Genomic DNA, 15,553 nt, shown 5'->3' on the forward strand with positions numbered 1-15,553 from the left:
CAGGAGCTCTTAACCTGGGGCCCATCTGGCATTCAGGTCCAAGAATTTGGATGAGAAAAATAACATCTTTATTTTTACCAGTCCCTAACTCAAATTTAACTTCTATTATGAATTACATTTATACGTACTAGTATATTATAGCGTATTATAAATAGTGTTAGCAAAACCTATGACTCTGTCACCAGTGGTAATCATGAATCTTCAGAGCTCATTTCAGCTGTTGCAGATACTTCTAGTGCTGTTTATGCTCACCTCTGTTTCAAAATTGTGATCATTTAAAAACCTGCTAAGGGGTTCATAGTGCACCCCCCAACTGAAAAACACCAGAAAACAGAAATACGAATTGATAGTATTGGCTCAGAGCCAAGTGGCTGGGGTTCAAATCTTGCCACTTGAGAGCTGTGTGAGGTTTTGTTTTCTCTGCCCCAAAATGGGTGATCCTGTGTTTACCTCAGAGTTGTGAGGATCAAATGAGTGAAAACATTGGCACCTAGAACACTGCCTGGCACATAGTGAGTACCAAGGAAATGTTTGTAATTATTACTCTGTCACTGTGAGAGAAGGGAAACGAGACGTCGGTGGACAGCTAGCCAGCTGCTGCATGTGTCCTTGATACGTGGACGAAAATCAGGGTGCCGTCAACCGAGCAAGGTTGCCATAGCTGCCATTACTCATCTTCCTCTGGTGCGAGGCTGTTCCAGTATCATGTCACTTTGTACTCACAAAGCACAAAGGATAGGTATTATTACAGTCCCCCATTTCACAGATGAGAAAATTGAGACTCAAAAAGGTACAAAGAGTGGCCCAAGTTCCCACAGCTAATGTGAAAAGCAGCTTAGCCTTGAACCCAGATAGTGTATCTAAAGCCCGCCCTGTTGCTGCCTTTCTTAAGCGTTCACGGTGCCATTTATGCCGAAGAAACCAGCAGCTATTCTTAAAACCAAAAGCAGAATCTCCAGAGACGGCAGTGGAAGGAAGGGGGCTGTCCACCATGGAAGAGTTGGCCTGATTCTCCTGGGCCGGTTCCCTGGGCATCGTTCCTAAATGACAGTGTGATGTTGAGATTAATAAGAGTCAGGGCATCTGGCTTCTGGACACGGCTCTGCACCTTTCCACCAAGTGACAGCTTCTCTGCACATCAGCGTGCTTACCTTTAAAAGGGAGGATTCTAGTAACAATACCCACCTCAGAGCACAGTTCTAAGGAGTGAATGTATTAATTATCCACGCCAAGCACATAGTAAGCAATCAGTAAATGCTAGCGGCTATTGTTACTGTCATTATGATTATCCCCTGCCAGCATCCTGTGCCCTGGACCACGTGTGCTTTTCCATGTAGCCCAGCTGAGAGAAGAACACAGAGATTCAACTTGGAGGTGACAGAGAAACAGGCAACTAAGTCAATACTTACTCTGATATACTCTTGAGGACAATTTCAAACGTACAGAACATCAAAGGACTAGTACAAGGGCCAGAAAACTACAGCGTGTGGGCCAGATTCTGCCCCGCAGCCTTGCAGGTGTAGTTTTATTGGAATGCAGTCATGCCCACTTGCTTACATATTGTCTGGGTCTTTGGCTGTTTTTGTGCTACAGAGACACAGTTGAGTGGTTGAGATAGAGACCGAGTGGCCTGCAAAGCTGAAAATGCTTCCTGGCAATTTACAGAAAGTCTGCCCACCTCTAGACCGGTACAGTGAGCACCTGTGTGCTCACCACTCAGGTTCAGTGAGTGTTCGTGTTCACCATCTTGAGTCGTTCATCTGTTTCTGTAGGTCTGTCTTTATATACATTTAATTTTGGGCTAAAAATAAGATGCAGGCCTTGTAGTACTTAATCTGAAGATCCTTTTACTACCAGGATGGTGAGTGCTTGGACTACCTCAAGCCCAGGTGGTCCAAAAACCCAGTGACGTGGTATGAAAAGTGCGGTGTGTGTGTTTTTCTGAGGTGAGGCCACCATAGCATTTCTTGAGGTTCTCATCATTGTGATTCCCAAAGAGAGTCTTAAACCCCTTAAACCAGAGGGGATGCAGGACGCCAGTCACTTGCAGACCTGTTCGCAGCTGCGTGGGGCCTGGGAAAGAATAGGCTGGGGGAGCCCGTGCTGCTCTCCTTGACCTGGTCCCTCCTCATTCTTTCCTTCCTTCCGGGAGGAGGATTCCCGCTTGGCCTGGCGCGGCTTACTCACCCTTGAGGGCGTCGCCTTCCACTCACACACATGAGCTCACTGCCTTCCGGCCGCAGCCGAGCAGCCCTGTTGTCAGGATGGAGAAACAGGAAGAGAGGTTTCCCAGTCAGATGGCAGCAGCTGGGGCTGGGTCTCAGTGCTCGCTCAGGCAGCTTTCTGCGCCTCCATGGTGGTGGAGAGGTGGCTAGTCATGCCCCCGGGGACGAGAGGATCAAATGCGGTCCTAACACCAACAGGCTGAGCCTGGGACCCGCTGTGTGTCAGCGGAGTGTGTGAGATTCCGAGGGTCACCACAGCAAAGCATCACATCTTTGGTAGCTTCAAACAGCCACGAGTGTTCTCTCTCAGTTCTGGAAGCCAGAAGTCTGAGATCAAGGTGTCAGTAGTGTTGGTTCCTTCGAGAGGCTGTGAGAAGACCTGTCACCCCGAGCTTCTGGTGGCTGCCCGCCATTATAGTATTGTTTGTTCTGTTATCACTGTTAGCCAACAGTCCTGGTTACAATCCCACTCTACACCATCTGAGCTGTGTGACCCTTGCAAGGGACTTTCATTCCCTGAGCCCGTTTCCTCTTCTCTGGGGCAGGGCTTGTAACCCTCTGCTTGTCGTGAGAGTTAAATGAGACAGTGCAAGTGAGTGCTTGGGCTGGGACTGGGCCCAGAGTAAGCTGGGAACGTGGCTACCGCTGTTAGAGTCCAAGGCTCAGTGTGTTAGCCTTGCTGAGCGCAGGAGGGGGCAAAAGCAGGAGGGTGGGGACGGTGGGGAGGCGGGTGCAGTGTCGGACAGGGTGGTCCTCGAAAGTGCCACGAGGGGTGTTGGCTCAGTGAGACCCGCCGGATGCTTTTGCTGAGGCTGCTGCTGCCATTGTAATTTAATGACCCAGGGTCACAGAGTGACTTGGTAGACTTGCCAAGTTATTACTCAGCACCCCACACATGCTTAGCAAGGCTTCCAGGGGCTGACTGGGTCCAGAGGTGTCAGACTCCCTTAAGTCTGGACTTGCTAACATTCTCCCTTCCTTTTCTCGTTCTGTCATTAGCTTCGCCTCAACAGCATCAAGAAGCTGTCCACCATCGCCTTGGCCCTCGGGGTTGAAAGGACCCGCAGTGAGCTTCTGCCCTTCCTTACAGGTACGGGTCCTCCTGGGGCCCAGGTCAATTGGGGGCTCCCGGGGGTGGTTCCTGCCAGGTAAGAGGAGCCCCTCTGGATTTAACAAGGTGTTTGTAAGTGCCGTGTGCCGGGTGCTGGGGCTGGGGCAGGGACTGGTGAAAAGCGCTCTGGAGGCAGATAGAGCCAGGTTTGAATCGAAGCTCCAGTGACTTTAGGCGAGTTACCTCACTGTTCCATAGAGTTCTTATGTGTAAAATGGGCATAGTCGACATGTGATGTAGCATGTTGTGAACATTAAATAATAACAATAACAGCCTACAGTTACTATATATATACCTAATGTGCCAGGTGATGTTCTAAACCCTTTCTTGTGAGGATTGAGTTCGTTCACATAGAGCTGTGCTCAGTAAATGTACACCACCATTGTTGTCCAAGTTAATCTCACAGTAACTCCTTAAGGTAGGTAAGACTGCTGCCCCCATTTCATAGATGAGGAAACCGAGGCATGGAGAGATGAGGTAACTTATTTGGTCCTACAGTTAGGAGGTGCTCCAGAGGGGATATTTATCAAGTCACGCTGGCTCCAAACTCGACAGTGTTGGTTAATGACTCATAGCACAGACTTGGGTCCCAACTACCTGGGCTCAAATCCTAGCTCTACCACTTTCTAGCTGTGTGACCTTGGGCGAGATACTTCATATCTGCCCGCCTCCGATCCTTCATGTGTGAGAAGGGCATTAATAGTTCAACCTAATATGAAGATGAAATAAGATCCCACGTAAAGTGCTCAGCATGTGGTAAGTGCTGCTGAGGTGTTAGCGATTAGACCGTTCCTGTGCTCTCCTGTCTGTGAAGATGTACTTAAAGCACTTGACACAATATCTGATACAGACTGGATCACCAGTTAATGGTAAATCCTCTGTTCCCATCATTCTTATTATGACTTCGTACTTCATACTAATTAAAATCGCCAGTAAAGGCTCAGAGTTAGCTGTGCTTTGTCCCTAGTGAAACTCTTTCATCTCTGATCCTCTCACTTGGGCCTAGTGATGGTGCTGTGAGGCGGGAGGGAGGCAGGGACTCTCACCCCCTCATCATTTCACACTGGGGGAGTTGAGGCTTGAGGGGATGTGCAGGGACTTGCCCACAGTCACAGCTGATGACTGAGGAGCTCAGGGGTATCTGCCTCTGAACACCACATGGGGAGGAGGCATCTGCACACGTGACATTGAGCAGATGACCTCAAACCAGTGGCTTCCACTGGTGAAATGTTGGAGAGACTTGAAGGCTTTAGAACGCTGAGACCCGGACGGCCTCGGGGGCAAGGGGTACAGGGAGTGTGGTACGGCAGTGTAAAGCAGTGGCTAAAAAGTTGTAGAGAAAAGAGTTGGAAGGACCTGGGTTTGAAACCCAGCTGTGCCACCAACCTGCTGGGCACACCTGGCTAAGCCATTCCACGGCTCCCAACCTCAGCTCCCCTCTCTGCAGAGGGGGTAAAGCAGGCCCTAACTCACAGGATGGCTGGCGGATCCAGTGCTCCACGCAGCACGTGCTGCGGGCAGTTTCTTGGTGGAGGTGGCGGGGAGGCTGCCTGGAGGGAAGCCGGCAGGAGTGAAGGGCGGACGGGGCCAGGATTGAACGTGGCGCTTTGCATGGTGAGGGCTGCAGGGAGAGACGCAGGGGCAACGTTAACGTGGGGGTTGACGGGTGTGGGCCAGAGAAGCTGGGAGGGCAGTTGTGTGGAGGTGGGAAGGGTGGAGATCTGAGGTGCTGGCAGCTCCCGTATGTTTAGCTTCCAGGGATGCAGCTTGGCCAAGGAGTCTGGACTGGAGGTAGAGTTGAGTATGAGTTGAGGATGTCCTTAAGGTCTCCAGGAAAGGAACAGAACAGGGAGGGTGATCTGAACTGTCCACAGTGGGAGCCGGCGAAACCGAGGCTGGGAGGCAGCCTGAGAGCAGGACACGCCAGAGCCACGCCGGCCAGAGTTTAGTAAAGCACTGACTCTCGTGCTGGGCCCCAAGCTGAGCTCTTCACAGAAAGCAGTTATTTCCCTTCAGTCTCAGAACAACGCTGTTGTTGTGATTTGGGGGATGAGAAAAGAGTCTCAGGCCAAGTGAGCTGCCACACACCCAGCCAACGAGAGAGCAGGATTTGAACCTACCACAGGATGGGCATATGCCTCACGTACACTCAGGGAGCTGAGATGCCAGCCTAGACGCTAGGGATGCTGGCGTCTTCTGCCATAGTCATTCCCATCGCCTCAGCAAAGGGAGGATGGAGCTTGAGAAGGGCCTTTGGATTTAGGTGTTAGGACAGAGCAGTTCTCTTCGCGCACAATCGTCCCTTCTTTCAGCAAAGTTGAGCAGATTGAGTGCCCACTGTGCTCATCTCTGGCAGAAGCTGGGGCACAGAGGAGCCAGTCCTGGACTCGGGTGGTCATAGCCCGCAGTGAGGTCTGATAAGGGTGGCCTGGTTGGGCAGTGAGCCTAGAGAAGGGACCTGAGCTGTCCGGGTGGCACCCTGGAAATCTTCCAGGAAGCGGTAGCTAAACCAAGTGTCGAAGGACAGAGCAGACTTCCTCAGGCTGAAGAGAGCGAAGTTCCTGGCAGAGGGAACAGTGCTGAGGGCAGAAGCAAAGAGAGCTCCCGTTTCCCAGGCTCTGCGCTCATACACGTGGTCGCGTTTGCTCCTCACTCTGGCCGTCGCTGCAGTGGAAGGATTGGCCCCATTTTACAGGTGTGGAGACTGGGATGCAGCGAGGTGGTCTCGCTCCCCCAGTGTCCCGCACCTAGCCACGGGCACTCTGTCAGCTGCCCCCAGCCTCTGCCTTCATCTCTGCCCACCCAGGTGGAGGGTGGCTGCCAGTTTGAGGAAGCAGAGTGGAGCCTGCTTGTTCCCAGCTTGGGTTACTGAAGGGTGGGGTCATACTTGGGGTGGAACTGTAAGCCAGTCTGTCTTGTCCCACAGACACCATCTACGATGAGGATGAGGTCCTCTTGGCCCTGGCGGAACAGCTGGGCACCTTCACCACTCTGGTCGGAGGCCCTGAGTACGTGCACTGCCTGCTGGTGAGTCTGGAAGGTGGGGAAGGCCCCTGCCTGGCCCTGGCGGGGTCAGACCCATGGTCCTGGCAGCCAGGGCGGGGAGGGGAGAGTGCAGGAGAGGCTGGGGTCATCTTCTCGGAACAGCTGGGCCTTGGACATTCACTTTAATCTGGCAAGTCAGCAGTGACATTTAATACATCAGCACAAAAACGCGGGTGTCCTCCTTACCGTTGACTGGGCGTGCCTGACCAGCACCAGGCCCCACCGGCACTCGACGCGTGAGGCTTTCAGTTTGGAGTTAGGCTGGGTTCTTCCACTGCTTGCTGTGTGACTTGTAAATTACTTAACCTCGAGTCATTAAAACTTACCTTGAGAATCGACTCAAGAAGCCCTTAGCACAGTACTTGGCATGTAGTAAGTACTCACAGATCGTAGCTCCGTTGTCATTAATGCCATATGTTGTGAGGTCGTGTCCACCCTTTGGGGTAGAGACAGCCACCTGGAGCAACAAGAGGTTCAGTGTCGAAGGTCGCACGGCTAGTGAGTGGCAGAGCTGGGATTCCAGGTGTGTCCGGTTGACTCTCCCCCAGGCCCCACCCACTTCCTGCCTGTGAGACCCTGTGCTGGGTGATGTCTGGGGACAGAGATGGTCAGATACTGATAGCAACTGCTGTTTGGGAGAAGAGAAGGGAGGAAGTGCTCCAGTCCTGTGACCTGGGTTGAAAGACCCTTGGAGGTTGCTCACTGTTCTTCAGAGCCGTGGAACAGCTCTGCCTCCTTTTTTTTCCTCCCAATAATTCTTTCATGGTTCCTGAAGACATGTTAGCATACTGTGGCATCTGCACTTGATGGTGTTTTACAGTTACTGTCAGCAGGCCTTGTTCCTTTTAGTGGTCTGTGAAATAATGTGCTGCTTATTGGGGTCTTGGATTTGAGCACATATGGTCATTTAATTTCTTCCAAACATGCATTAAGCATTAACTCTAAGAAACTGTGATAATTATCATTAGATTCTGGTATCCTGTCTCTCACCTGAGTGCACATGTATAATTGTATATGAACACACAGAAAATTGTATGTGAATGAGGTCATTTCATACATTTTATACAGAGCAGGACTGCTTAACACCAGGAACGTGATGAGGTCCCTAGACCTACCTGAAAGGGGTCCCTTGAACTCCATGGAACTATCTGCAGCCCCTGGTGTTTATCAGTCTTTCTGAGGAGAGAATTAATAGCTTTCAGCAGCTTCTCAGAGGACTCAGGAGCAGAGAACACTGTTGAGTACCCCACAGCTTCAACCAGAGCCACAGGCCTGCAGACAAACGGCTGGAACCCGGCTTCCTTCCCCTGCCGAGTCAGGGTCTTCCACTGATCATTCCCAATGAGGGAAACCCCTGTCATCCCATGCTTCTCTTTGGGGAGCAGTCATGTGTGACCTTTGGGACTGGTATCCATGAGGATCCTCTGGGCCAGGCAACACTGGGAACCCGCAGGCAAGTCAGGTCAGAATAGCTTCAGCTCACTCAGCACCTGCAGCGTGTGTTCTGAGTGCCTTATGTACAGTAACCCATTGTGTCCTGCAGCGACCCTGTGAGACTCGTGCTGGTGTCATTTCACAGATGAGGAAACCGAGGCACAAGCTGGGAAGAGGCAGAGCCAGGATTTGAACCCAGGCCCCCAGCTCGTTGCCACTACCACTCTTCTGTACTGTCTTCAGAGGGCTCCTGGTTGCCCCACAGGCTGATCCGAGCTGGAATAAAGGGAAACCAGGGACCCTTAGAACCCAGAAGAGGCGGCTAATCTGGGTTAGATGGGATGGGGGAGCTGTCGAGGAGGAGCTCCTGGAGGAGGTGGATTTTGACAAGTTACGGGAAATGGCTCTTTTGCAACCTGTTCATTCCATGAACATGAGCAAGGACTGTGGGCTCCGGGAACCCAGAGGTGTGTCAGACCCGATCCCGGCCCTCGTTCTCTGCGGTGTGAGTGAGATGGAATTTCACAGAGATCCGTGTAGGTATAGTGTGAGGATTATTTCTGTATCAGCAGCTCTTAACCCTTTTGGAATCATGGGTCCCTTAGATGAAAATGAAAACTCCAGACCCTCTCCTCAAACGAGTAGAGATGATTTTAGGAGGTTCACGCCTTTCCCCCTCCCCAGGTTTGAGAACCCCACCCTCCATTGCACAGAGGCCTCATGGCAATGGGTCTTTGTTATGCAAAAGCATCACTTGGGGTTTCCTCAATGTGCACCTTCCTGGGCCCTGCCCCCAGAGTCTGATTCTTTAGGTCTGTGCTGGGAGAGGCCTCCTGGGTGATCCTGCCGTGGGTGGTCTGGGAACCACACTGTGAGAACCTCTCCCTGCAGTAACCCACTGGGGCAGAGATCCTTGGGTGATGTAACTACTGCTTAGCCTTAGTCCCCAGGCCTCTGTTATTGTGACAGGTTACCATAAGTTTCACTTACAGTCACTTGCTAAGTATTAATCAATTATTACTCAATATTTACCGAGGGACTCTAAATGGAAGATTGAGTGCCTCCTGTGTGCCAGCCTGGGTAGTGGGAGAACAAGGAAATAAGAGGAACCCGGTCCCTGCAGTACTGTGACACCATGTCTGCAACCACACCTCTGTGAGCCAGTCCTGCACCCAGAACCCTACGAGAGCGTGTCCCTGTGACACAGGCCGCACACTGAGGGTCCCCAGGCAGGCATGGCATTACGTTTTCCTTGTGAATCATTGCCCCCTCCCTCCCTCCCTCCCTCCCGTGGCTGTGTTGGGTCCCCGCCACTGCACGGAGGCCCTCTTCAGCTGCGGAGAGTGCGAGCCACTCTGCGCCGTGGTGCACAGGCCTCATTGTGGTGGCCTCTCCTGTTGCGGAACATGGGCTCTAGGCACGCGGGCTTCAGTAGTTGTGGCACGTGGGCTCAGTAGTTGTGGCTCACCGGCTCTAGAGCACAGGCTCAGTAGTTGTGGCGCATGGGCTTAGTTACTCCGCGGCATGTGGGATCTTCCCGGACCAGGACTTGAACCCGTGTCCCCTGCATTGGCAGGCGGATTCTCAACCACTGCGCCACCAGGGAAGCCCCCATTGCCACCTTTTTTTTGTGTGTGTTATGCGGGCCTCTCACTGTTGCGGCCTCTCCCGATGCAGAGCACAGGCTCCGGATGCGCAGGCCCAGCGGCCATGGCTCACAGGCCCAGCCGCTCCGCGGCATGTGGGATCTTCCCGGACCGGGTCACGAACCCGCGTCCGCTGCATCGGCAGGCGGACTCTCAACCACTGCGCCACCAGCGAAGCCCCTATTGCCACCTTTTTAAAATGAGTTTTTAAAAATTCTGTTTTTGATTTTTTTTATCATGGTAAATTATAAATAATATTTACCATTTTAACCATTTTTAAGTGTACTCTTCCGTGATGTTAAGTACATTCACGTTGTGGTGCAGCCATCACTACCATTCATCTCCAGAACTTTCTCATCTTCCCCAAAGAAACTCTGTACTCATTAACCAGTGACCCCCAAGCTCCTTACCCCAGCCCCCAGCAACCATCATTCCACTTTCTGTCTCTGTGAATCTGACTACAGACATACCTCAGAGATATTGTAGGTTTGGTCGCAGACTACCATAGTAAAGTGAATATTGCAATAAAACGAGTCACATGAATTTTTTTGTTTCCTAGTATATATAAAAGTTATGGTTACACTTTACTGTAGTCTATCAAATGTGCAATAGCATTCTGTCAAAAAAAGGTACATAGACCTTAGTTAATACTTTCTTGCTAAAAAATACTAACCATCATCTGAGCCTTCAGCGAGTTGTAGTCTTTTTGCAATAGTAACATCAAAGGTCACTGATCGCAGGTCACCATAACAAATACACTAATAATGAAAAAGTTTGAAATATTGAGAGAATTACCAGAATGTGACACAGACTTGAAGTGAGCAAATGCTGTTGGAAAAATGACATTGATAGAGTTGGTAGACGCCACAACCTTCATTTTTTTGAAACAGTGCAGTATTTGCAAAGTGCAGTAAAGTGAAGCGCAATAAAACAAGGTGTGCCTGTGCTCTGGACACCTCACGTAAAGGAGTCATTCAATATGGAGTCTTTTGCGACTGGCTAATTTCATTTAGCATAATGTCTTCAAGGTTTATCCATGTTGGAGCATGTGTTAAATGAGGTTTTTTTCACAGATAAGAACCTGCCCCTTTTGGCTGCTTTTGGGAAACCAGCTTTGCTTTTACCAGCCATGTTTCCCCGTGGTGACAGCTGACAGAGCTGGAAAGCAGCTGTACTCCCTAGACTGTATGCTCTCCAGTTTGCCCCAGTCTCTGCCTCGGTTGTCCGCACCTGTCACCTTTGCCCATTGCTTCAATTCTGTTTCCTGCATGGGCCCTGGAAGCATTTCCATTTATCATTTCTTCTACTTTCTTTACCTGTCAGGGCAGGTTGGACTTCAGACCACAGACCTCCACATCTTTTTTGAACAGATTAGGGTAAATTGAGTCTCCCTTCATTAGGTCAGTAATTCCCGAGTTCCTGCCCTGTGCCAAGAGGTCTGCTGGGCTCGGGGGACACGGTGGTGAGCCAGTCAAATGTCCGTAAAGGAACGTGATCACTCCAGGCCTCACAGTAACAAACCAGTGAGAGTCGCGAGCCTCAAAGTCCCCCAGTATTGTGAGATCCTGATGCAATTGCCTGTCAGCCCTTCGGAGGTTCTGGAGCCAGCTGGCCCGGTTTAGATCCTGGCTTGTGGCTGTTATGCTCGGGCAAGTTACTTAGCCTGTCTGTGCCTCAGTTTCCTCTTCATAGGACCTGCTTTGTAGGATTCAGTGAGTTAGAACCAGTGCCCCCCTAGAGTTGTGGCCCTGCTCAGAACATGTAGTAAATAGATGTTCCAGTCAACATCAGTGATGATTCCTGCACTTTGAGAAGCTGATGACAGTTGCGGCCCTGTCCTCAGAAAGCGACGTGTATAATTGTGAGGTGTGTGGACCCCACTGAAGCGCCTTCAGGGTCCTGTGAAAGAGGTTCTTCAGGGAAGGCAGGCTGGCTTGGGGGGGTCAGGGAAGACCTGTTGGAGGAGCTGAGCAGTGTGGGGTGGGGGGAGGGAGCTGGGCGGTGACCTCGTGTTCTGCCCCCCAGCCACCCCTGGAGTCGCTGGCCACGGTGGAGGAAACCGTGGTGCGAGACAAGGCGGTGGAGTCCCTGCGGGCCATCTCGCACGAGCACTCGCCCTCCGACCTTGAGGCCCACTTCGTGCCGCTCGTGAAGCGGCTGGCGGGCGGCGACTGGTTCACCTCCCGCACGTCGGCCTGCGGCCTCTTCTCCGTCTGCTACCCCCGCGTGTCCAGTGCCGTCAAGGCGGAACTTCGACAGTGAGTCCCCTGGCAAGACCCAGCCTCTTCCCTCTCCTTGGTCCCCTTCTCTCAAGCCTCGGCCCCCTCTAGGCCCATCCAGGGCCCGAAGGCCCCAGAGCTCTTCCAGCCCCCACTCCCCTGTGCCCACCCCTCAGAGACGTGGTGTCTGGACACAGCTGGGTGTGAACCCAGGCACTGCCTCTTGGTCATTTAGGAAGTGGAGATAATGATGGTTCTTTCTCCCATTGGTTATTGTGAGGATTTAAAAGAATTACTACATACAAAATGCTTAGAACAGAATCTGGTACACAGAAGCACTCGACAAGTGATGTGTGATGCTATCTTAGGCCTGTTTGCGGTTGGCAGATAGGAGGCCTCCTCCTCCACTACCCTTCTCCCCTTTGGCTTGATACCCCAGGGAATTGCTTGCATGTAAGACTTGGCTTCCAGAAGAACCAGTGAAAATATTTTTAATTGGATTAAAATTTTCTATTAATGTGTGTTTCCCCTCCCTCTGGACTTCTGTCCATCCACCATCTTTATGAACCACTGAGCAGCAAGCCCGGGCCCTGAGCCATCACTCCTGCCAGAATACTGGTTTACAGCTGCCTGCAGGCACGTAGAGGGCCGCATGTGCCCCCGTGCATCTCCAACTGGAGCAGTCACTGCTGGAAGGGAAAATCCTTGAGTAGCCTCAGCCCAGCAGCTTAGCCAAGCAATTTTATGTGGTCATAATAATATAATCAGTACCTGCCATTCACTATGGACTTACTGCAGAAAGGCTGCTGATTGTTTCATGCACATTGTCTCATTTAACCCTCATAACGACCCTGTAGGGTAGGTACTGTTATCAGCTCCATTGTGTAGGGCTGGGAAGATTCAGAGGCCATCACTCGCCTAGGGTCACCCAGGCAAAGCCAGGAACTGCGTGACTACAGCATCTGTGCTCGCCCTCCATGGTGTTGCCTGCTGCCTTGGGATCCCAGGGGTCCCTCCTGAGCCCCATCCCAACCCCCAGGTACTTCCGGAACCTGTGCTCAGATGACACCCCCATGGTGCGGCGGGCCGCAGCCTCCAAGCTGGGGGAGTTCGCCAAGGTGCTGGAGCTGGACAACGTCAAGAGCGAGATCATCCCCATGTTCTCCAACCTGGCCTCTGACGAGCAGGTGGGGTCTGCTCCACGCCCCTCTCCTCTGTCTCCCTCCAGTGGACCCTGAGTCTGAAAGGGCGTCCCAGGGCTGATGGGGCCTCTGCTGCACTCTCCTTGTTCCCATCCTCTCCTCAGGACTCGGTGCGGCTGCTAGCGGTGGAGGCGTGTGTGAACATCGCCCAGCTCCTACCCCAGGAGGATCTGGAGGCCCTGGTGATGCCCACCCTGCGCCAGGCTGCTGAGGACAAGTCCTGGCGCGTCCGATACATGGTGGCCGACAAGTTCACAGAGGTACGTGAGGGGGCTGTTGGCAGCATCTCACAGATGTGGAGACTGAGGCCTCAGGCAAAGGGGAGGGGCCGCATATAGGAGCTGGGGTTTAGTGAAGCCCAGGGGAATCGTCGGGTGTTTAAGCGGTAAGATCTCGGTAATCATCCATTTGGATCTCACTTCACTTGCCAATCCTGATTGAAGGGTTCTGAGGCCAACTTAAGGTTCTGTGGGAGAGAACCACGGGAGCAGAGAAAGGGTAGCATGTATGTGGTCCTGACCTAATCGAACTTTATCTCCTTTTACAAAAGGGAAGACAGTCTGTTTGCTGGGGCTGCTGTGGCAGAGTGCCACAGACTGGGTGGTACTTTATTTCCCCACCGTTCTGGAGGCTAGAAGTCCAAAATCAAAGTGTCAGCAGGGGTGGTTTTTCTGAGACTTCTTTCCTTGGTTGTAGATGGCTGTCTTCTCCCCGTGTCTTTAATTGTGTGTCTGTGTTCTCATCTCGTCTTCTTATGAGGACTTTAGTCATTTTGGATTGGCTTACCCTAATGACCTTGTTTTACCTTATGAGCTCTTTAAAGACCCTGTCTGTCTTCAAGTACAGTCACATTCTGAGGTTCCAGGGAGGTGTGGGGTGTGTTAGGACTTCAGTGGGAGATACAGTTCAGCCCCATAACACAACCCAGAGGTTAGACTGGTCAGAGTGACACCATCAGGCGGGCAGAACAGGGACAAGATGCCACGTGTCCCAGGACAGTGCTCTTTCCACAGAAATCTCAGTTTGCTTATCGCAAAAGTAGGTTTATTGAGCACCAGCTCTTTGCTGGGCATTGGGGTACGGTGAGTTCAGTACATCCCTGGCCGTCAGGGAACAGACAGCCTGAAGAGGGAGGCCAGCTGAGACAGAGGGAAATGTAATGTTAAAGTGTGACAGGTGCGGGGCTGGCGGGTGTTCCTGGGCCTGGAAGCACTGAGGCAGGTTCTGGAAGATGAGTGGGTGAGGGCTGGGGTAGGGACTGTGTCTGGCGTGGGCAGCGGACACTGGGCGGTGAGGGCAAGTACGAGCAAGGACATTTGGGACTGGCTTTGGGGCGAGGGGACACTGGAGAGATGGGCACCAGGCCCCTGGGGTCCTCACCTCTCCCCTTGGTCAGGAACTGCCCTGTCTCCCCCCAGGCCTCCAGAAGCGGCACGCCAGCAGGACCTGTGCACCCCTTCTGGCCTGGTGTCATGAGATGCGGAGGGCCTAGCATGCCTGCTTCCCTCTTGACCCTTAGTATTTCATCTTAATTACAAAAGTCACACGGACTCTGGTAACCAGTCTTAGAAAACACAGAAATATTTAAATCAAAAAGTGAGAGCCAGCACACATCATTAGACTGTTTTTGGATCACATAACAGAAAACCCAACCCTGAACAGGAAGGAGATCTGTAGTTATTTCTAATGCAGACAACAGTACTGTGCAGTAAGTACCCTCGTGGTACGGCTCAGAGACGTACGGGGACTCATCCAGGGTCACACAGGTGCTGAGTAAGAGTAAGAATTTGAGCCAGGCAGATGGACTCCAGAGGACTCCAGAGCCATGCTCGTGACCACTGCACTACCCAGCCCAACTCGGCACCATACAACAAGGAAACCAAGGCTCAGAGAGGCTCCGAGACTTGGCCACGGTCACCCCCATGGCCCTGGCATTACATCTCAGCAGTGATTCCAAGGACTGTTTTTACCCCATTCCTGGTGCCTTTATCTTTGATTTTGTTCTCATTCATTTAGAATACCTGCCAAGCCCTTTGACCCCCCCTGACCTTCCCTTTCTGCAGCTCCAGAAAGCAGTGGGGCCTGAGATCACCAAGACGGACCTGGTCCCTGCCTTCCAGAACCTGATGAAAGACTGTGAGGCCGAGGTGAGGGCCGCAGCCTCCCACAAGGTCAAAGGTTGGTGCTGGCGACCAGGACACAGTAAGCGGGTGGGTGTCCGGGAGGCTGGAGGCAAAACTAGGACATTGGGTCTTACCTCCCGCCGCCTCCATTTCCCTGCCCACAGAATTCTGTGAAAATCTCTCAGCTGACTGTCGGGAGAATGTGATCATGACCCAGATCTTGCCCTGCATCAAGGTAACAGGGAGTTTGGTGGGAGGAATAGAGCAGATCTGAGCCTTCTGGAAAGAAGGGATGGAGACTGGGCATTAGGGGCAGCCAGATGCAAACCGAGTTCCCAGCCTTCCAGGGCCAGGCGGTCTTGGGTTTGGAGCAGTTAGGAGCCCTGAGTGCAGGCAAAGTCTGAGGCTCGGGGCTGAACGTGGAGGTGGGGAGTGCTTCCCCCTCGAAGCTCACTGGATCTCCTCATCCGGAGAGCTTTGGGATTGGGGTGAAAGCTGCTGGGAACGGGTCGTTGGACTCCAGGCAGGCCGGACATGTATGGACCTGC

The 15,553-nt window shown here is 52.3% G+C and overlaps 2 protein-coding genes across 2 annotated transcripts in view; one reads left to right on the plus strand and one right to left on the minus strand.

Annotated features, from left to right (window-relative positions):
- Positions 1-15,553, minus strand: part of LOC117199139 (zinc finger protein 677-like) — a 545,188-nt gene that overhangs the window by 271,738 nt on the left and 257,897 nt on the right. The window lies entirely within an intron of this gene.
- PPP2R1A (protein phosphatase 2 scaffold subunit Aalpha) overlaps positions 1-15,553 on the plus strand; it is a 33,064-nt gene that overhangs the window by 8,533 nt on the left and 8,978 nt on the right. Inside the window, exons 2-8 of the mRNA XM_004286478.3 lie at positions 3,225-3,315; positions 6,263-6,363; positions 11,487-11,719; positions 12,720-12,867; positions 12,987-13,142; positions 14,946-15,060; positions 15,170-15,240. Of these exons, the coding sequence (XP_004286526.1) occupies positions 3,225-3,315; positions 6,263-6,363; positions 11,487-11,719; positions 12,720-12,867; positions 12,987-13,142; positions 14,946-15,060; positions 15,170-15,240 (915 nt within the window). The remainder of the gene's footprint in view (positions 1-3,224; positions 3,316-6,262; positions 6,364-11,486; positions 11,720-12,719; positions 12,868-12,986; positions 13,143-14,945; positions 15,061-15,169; positions 15,241-15,553) is intronic.

Source organism: Orcinus orca, chromosome 20, assembly GCF_937001465.1.
Source record: "Orcinus orca chromosome 20, mOrcOrc1.1, whole genome shotgun sequence".
In the NCBI taxonomy this organism is placed as follows: domain Eukaryota; kingdom Metazoa; phylum Chordata; class Mammalia; order Artiodactyla; family Delphinidae; genus Orcinus; species Orcinus orca.